General features: G+C 44.9%; 1 protein-coding gene across 1 annotated transcript; it reads right to left on the minus strand.

Moving 5' to 3' along the window:
* Positions 1 to 3,154: 3,154 nt before the first annotated feature.
* On the minus strand, positions 3,155 to 6,154 carry LOC132280937 (uncharacterized). The gene is made up of 2 exons (XM_059782687.1): positions 4,914 to 6,154; positions 3,155 to 3,167 (listed from the first exon to the last, which is right to left on the minus strand). The coding sequence occupies exons 1-2, from the start codon at positions 6,152 to 6,154 to the stop codon at positions 3,155 to 3,157; spliced, it is 1,254 nt and encodes a 417-aa protein (XP_059638670.1).
* Between the last annotated feature and the right edge of the window lie 538 nt (positions 6,155 to 6,692).

Here is a 6,692-nt window from a genome sequence, read left to right on the forward strand (position 1 = left end):
AAGTATTTTCCAGTTACCAAGAGATGAGAACTAAGGGAGCAGTTTAATGGCCTTATCCAAGGCAGTATGTCGGTGACTGTAAATGCAAGAAAATATCTCTCCTCATTTCTCTAATATCTCTTTCTACAATTTTTCTATATCTTCTATGCCTATTTATAGGTAATTACAAGTGTTATAACTAACTTCTTATGTTGGACTCTCAGCCTTCGGGCCTTCTTCCTTTCGGGCTTGACTCAATCCGGTAGATCTCCGGTGTTGGGCCTGTGGTATTAGTCTTCGAGCTTGGGCTTGAACTTGCTGCCCAACCCGATGCTCTTATCTTGGGTCAGACCTGGCCCACTCTACCTTCGGTATCTTCAACTGCCCTCATAATTACTCCCTAATAAATTAGGGGGTAATTATTAGTGGCTGCAAATTATGACTTTGATGGCTCAAGAAGATCTCTTGGGAAAAAGGTGGTTGGACCTAGAAATGATGCCTTGAGATTCAAAAAACCCATCGTTTTCCTGATGCTTCGGCCTTCGGGCCCACTTTATCTTTATAAGCCTCAAGGATGCCCCCACATTCCTCTTTACTGTCTCCATCTTGCCTTGCTGTTAGACGAATCCTTACTTGTCCCTTTCGAATCAAATCAAATCTCTTCTGGCGAACTCTTGTGAAAGCTCCTTTTCCAACGATCTCACAGTGTTCTTTGAAGTTTCCAGTCTTCGAGGTTAGTTTCCCTTCTATTTCTTCTTTCTGGGGATTTGTTTTACTTTCCCAAAGTTCTTGTTCACTTTCATCATGACAATCGACTTAGATATCCTTCACATAAAACTTAATCTCCCTAGTGATGTTCAAATTAGAGTATGCCCCAAGGATGTAGACGTTAGAACTGGAACGGGTCTCTTTCCCGGCGAAGTTCTATTTTCCCATCTTCATCTTAACGTCATTAGGTTCCCTCTGCACCCCTTCTTCAACTACGTTTTTAATAGATTAAGGATTTCCCCTTAGCAGGTAAATCCAAATTTCCTTAGAATCATATCCGTTATATTGCTTCTGACCCATGACAGAGGTCTGGATCTTGATCTCATAGATCTTCTCTTTTGTTACAAGGTTAGCAGAATCCGAACTGAGGAACCATTCTACCACTTCTACCCGTTTGACAAGAAGTCCATATGTAAGGACACAATCAAGTCTGAGAAGGGTCGGAGAAAGAACATAATAGGGGTTAAGGGGGCCTGGTCTTCCACGGCTACAAAGGATTGTCCAATCTCGAGCGCCTTTGGCGTGTGCTCTGTTTCTTCGTATAAGAAATACAAAACTCATAAGAACTATTGTCCCTGTGAAACTTGTATTCCTCGCTTTTGCACTTTCTTCTGCCATTCCCTGGGTATTCCTTGTAATGACTTGAGTTATGGTGTTTGCAGGGACAGGGTTAATGACCTGAAGAAGTACGTTTTGAACAACATCCCTTCCTGCTCAGACCTCCTTACTTCAGATAACCTTTCTGCTCTTTCAGTCCTCGACAACGCAATGAGTCAGCTCAGGATCCCATCCTTTGGTAGGAAGAAGGACCCCCCAAGGACCATTGATGCTTCTACTGCTACCTCTTCTCCTGCCTCGGCATCTTCTTCTGCCACTATCTCTGGTACTTCCCCTCCTATCAATCCAACCGTGGTAACTGCAAACCCAGCCATCAACGTTCTGCCTACCAATCCGAGCACAACTTCCATAGTCAGCAAGCCTCCGAGCGCTGCCACTGTTGCTGCTCATGAAAAAAAGAGAGGGAAGAGGCCTCTGCCTGAGGGTGAATTTGATCCAGATGGTGTCCCTCCAAGCAGAAGGGTTTGCACCTCTGGGCCGAATGTGCTCGTGTCTCCACCAATCAAGCCCCCTCCACCCTCTGGGTCTGTCGCAGCCAATGCTTCTACCTCTGTAATGGCACCATGGAGTCCTCGGTTCGTCCGAGCGGATGGGACAAGCGTGAAACCGAACGAGACAATGTTCAGGGATGGTCCTACTGCCATGGCATACTACAAGAATATGTGGACTCCCAAGGACATTGAAGTGGCCAGAGGCTTGTCTCAAAAGGAAGTGTTCAGCCGCTTCCCCTTATCTGCCATGGAGGTATCTGTTTTCCCCTTTAATCACCAAATATTTTCATAGTCTCTTCCCTTGATCCCTTCTGACCATGCACTTGATTTAACCAGTATTCATGCATATCTCTGCAAACCTTATTCGGTATGATGGCCATGCAGAAGCAAGTGGAGTTGGGGAATGCCAAGGCTCTTAAGTTTTCTGACGGCCTTGATGCGGCCAAGAAGGAAAATGAAATCATCAGCGCCAAAAATACCGAGCTGGTGGTTCAGCTTGATAAGGTTGAGAAAGAGAGAGACGCTCTGAAAAAAGAGGCAGACACTCTCCAAGATGAGAAGGACGCTCTGCAAATCGAGAAAAGTGTTTGGCACACTGAGCGTGACTCACTTAAGACTAAGAAGGGTGAACTTTAGTGCTTGCTTAATGATGAGCAGACCGCTTAAATGGCTTTCGAGAGGAGGGCCTTGGAAGAGCGTGACGCCCTACTTAACATTATTGGCAAAGTGTATAGCGATATGATGGCTCTTCATGCACGCTTTTCCAGGGTAGGTGCCCTTAGGTATGCACAGGGGTTCCGAGAGGGTTACACCGACACGTTCCTACTGAAGGCCAGACCAGTTCTACTCCGGATGAGGTTGACAAGGAGTTGGACATTGATCCTCCGGGAACCTATGTTGATCCGGATTCACTCCTGCTGAGCATATTTTTGATGAGTGTCAGGAGATTGCTTCTTCCAGGGTCACTCCTACTCCCACCACTGATCAGCCCATGGATGTGCCTTCTGCAACCACCGTCGAGGTTGAGACTCAGCAGATCAACTCTGTTATTCAGCTTGACTCTCCTCCTCGTGAAGATGGGGTGACCAATGGTGGCGAAGAGACAAGTCAGCTCAACCAGGAGGTTGATCGAACAAAGGCAGCCAGTTAGGGCTTTCCTGTTGCCTTTTTTTTTTTTTTTTTTTTTTTTTTGTATTCATGTCATCTATAGACTTCATAGGCTGTAACCTCAAAAATTTCTATTATAAATGAGATGGCAAATTTTTGGCTGAACCTTGTTCCAAATTTTTTTTATTTTCTCATTGATTACACCTGCTCGTCAGTAACAACAATTAATTTCATATTCAGTTTCGGCAAGTTTTTGGCGTTCGGCTCATAGTGCCAGCTGCCACTAACTTTCCAGAGTGGTTGGCGCTCGGCTGGAATGCCACTTGCCACTATCACTCTTTATTTTTGGCAAGTTTTTGGTATTCGGCTCATAGTGCCTGCTGCCACTAACTTTCCAGAGTGGTTGGCGCTCGACTAGAATGCCACTTGCCACTATCACTCTTTATTTTTGGCAAGTTTTTTGGCGTTCGGCTCATAGTACCAGCTGCCACTAACTTTCCAGAGTGGTTGGCACTCGGCTAGAATGCCACTTGCCACTATCACTATTTTTTTTTGGCAAGTTTTTAGCGTTCGGCTCATAGTGCCAGCTGCCACTAACTTTTCAAAGTGGTTAGCGCTCAGCTAGAATGCCACTTACAACTATCACTCTTTATTTTTGGCAAGTTTTTGGCGTTCGGCTCATAGTGCCAACTGCCACTAACTTTTCAAAGTGGTTGGCGCTCGGCTAGAATGCCACTTGCCACTGTCACTCTTTATTTTTGGCAAGTTTTTGGCATTCGGCTCATAGTGCCAGCTGCCACTAACTTTTCAGTGTGGTTGGCGCTCGGCTTGAATGCCACTTGCCATTGTCACTCTTTATTTTTGGCAAGTTTTTGGCATTCGGCTCATAGTGCTAGCTGCCACTAACTTTTCAGATTTTCAAACATTCAATTTTTTCATAGGAAGATAGCTCTTTATAGATTTCAAAATTTCGTACATTTATGCGTACACAATTTGGAAATGAACCATGATAAAATTGGAACTTGATTTTCCAATTGATAATACATTTTCAGAGATGTAGCATTCCATGGCTTGTTGACCAGCCTTCCAACCATGGTTTCTAAGGTGTAACCTCCATTTCCTAAGACTTCTGCAACTCTATATGGGCCTTCCCAAGGTGCCACCATTTTCTTAACCATTCTTACCTTCTTCTTCAGGACCAGATCACCTGGTGTAAAGTCTCTGTGCTTTACCTTTTTGTTATGGCTATTCATAAGTGTCTGTTGGTAGGATGCGAGCCTTACTGCCGCTGTATCTCTCTTTTCCTCCAACATATCGAGGTTAAACCTCAACATACTATCGTTATGCTCTCGGCTCCATGCCAAGCTTCGGACAGTCGGAACCAAGTGTTTGACCGGTATAACTGCCTCGGTACCATACGCCATGGCGAATGGGCTTTCTCCGGTTAGTCGCCTTGGGGTCGTTCTATAAGCCCATAAGATGTTCAGTAGTTCATCTAACCATTTTCCTTTCTGATCTTCAAGCTTCTTCTTGATGCAAGCAAAGATTGTTCTATTCGTGATTTCTGCTTGTCCATTGGCCTGGGGGTGACTTATTGCCGCCAGGTTTTGATTAATTCTATATTCCTCCAACAACTCTCTTACTTGCTTGCTGTCAAGGTTGGTCCCATTATCCATGACGATTGACCTCGGAACACCAAAACGGCAAATAATATTACTCCAAATGAACCGTCTCACATGAGTCTGAGTCACGCTCGAGTACGGCTCTGCTTCCACCCACTTAGTAAAGTAATATGTAGCCAGCATCATATATTTGTTTTGAGCTCTTGCAGTTGGCAGAGGACCAACCACATCCATCCCCTATTGTGCGAAAAGCCATGGTGTGGCCATTACGTGCAACTCCTCAGGTGGTTGGTGGATCAATGGTCCGTATCTTTGGCATTTGTCACACCTTCTAGTGAACTCTTCTGCATCTCTTGACATGTTCGGCCAGAAGTACCCCTGTATCATTGCTTTGTGCGCTAAAGATCTTCCCCCGGAATGATTTCCACATACACCTTTATGAATAGCTCGCAGTATCTGCCGAGCCTCTGCGGGGGTGACACATTTCAAGTATGGTCCAGAAAAAGATCTTCTGTACAACTGGTTATGCACTATGGCATACTTTGCAGCATTCAATTTGACCTTCCTAGCCTCTTCCCGTTGCTCGGGCAAAGAACCATCTCGAATGTAGGTTATGATCGGATCAATCCAACTTGATTCATACGGTATGAGATTTACTTGCCAAGGATCGGAGCCTATAGGCTCTTCGAAGATAGATGGCTGGCTCAGTATACCTATTGGAATCACCCTTGCCAATGTCTCCCCAGAACTCGAAGCACTGCATGCTAACCGATCGGCCTCGTCGTTATGCTCTCTTAATAACCGGATGAATTCAATTTTCTCAAAGCCTTTGGTTGCACGCAGCACGGCAGAACGATATGCTTCCATCATTTTGTCCTTGGTTTCGTACTCACCATTCACCTGACGGACAATCAACTGTGAGTCGCTAAAAGCGGTTAAGTTGCTGACCCTGAGCTCTTTGGCCAACTTTAGTCCATTGAGCAACACCTCGTATTCTGTTTCATTATTAGTGGCTCGAAATTCAAGTCTGAGCGCTTGGCTCAAAGATGTGCGCTTTGGCGTTTGTAATTTGATCCCAATACTTGCCCCCATCTGGTTGGAGGAGCCATCTACGTAGAGCTTCCATAGACATCTGCTAAGGTCTTCTTTTGCATCTTCTGAATCGCACTCCAGCAAAAAATCAGCCACCACTTGCCCTTTGATAGCTGTTCTAGGCTCATACGTTATGTTAAATGAGCTTAACTCTATGGCCCATTTTGTCATTCTTCCCGAGAGGTCCGGCTTGTGCATGAGCACTCTGATTGGGAAAGTTGTCAGAACGACTATAGGATGGGACTCGAAATAATGCCGCAGCAATATCTTGGCATTAACGAGCGAAAGTATTACCCGTTCAACTTTTGAATATCTTCGTTCAGCTTCGGTCATCGTTTTACTAACATAAAAAACTGGGTACTGCACTCCTTCTTTGCAACGAATCAACACGGCACTTGTTGCAATGCTAGATACCCCAAGATACAAAAATAACTTCTCTCCTGGATCAGGAGCAGACAAGACTGGTGGATTTTGCATATACTCTTTTAATTGAGTCAGTGCTTGTCGCTATTCATCCCCCCAGACCTGTCTCCCATGGCTCTGTATTGTGTCAAAGAATGGCTTATAACGATCTAACAGCTTTGAGATAAACCGACTTAGCGCAGCTATTCGACCCATGAGAGCTTGCACTTCTTTGATTGTCTTCGGTTCCACATTTGTGATCAGAGCTTCTGCCCGAGCTGGGCTAGCCTCTATTCCTATGTGGTTAACTACATGTCCTAGGAATTGGCCAGAACTCACGCCGAATGAATACTTGTTTGGATTAAGGCTTATTCCATATCTTCTTAGCACATCGAACACGTCTTGGAGATGTTTCAAATGATCAACTTTCTTCTTACTCTTTACCACCATGTCAGCAATGTAAGCCTCCATAGTTTTTCCCATCTGATCTTTAAAAATCTTGCTGATCAGCCTCTGATAGGTTGCTCCTGCATTCTTTAGTCCGAACGGCATGACTCTGTAGCAGTAAGTCCCTTGTTCGGTAACGAAAAAAGTTTTCTCTTCATCAGCGGGG

Source organism: Cornus florida, unplaced genomic scaffold (assembly GCF_030987335.1).
Source record: "Cornus florida cultivar Cherokee Brave unplaced genomic scaffold, ASM3098733v1 CherokeeBrave_3.0.0_Hap2_Chr11, whole genome shotgun sequence".
Classification (NCBI taxonomy): domain Eukaryota; kingdom Viridiplantae; phylum Streptophyta; class Magnoliopsida; order Cornales; family Cornaceae; genus Cornus; species Cornus florida.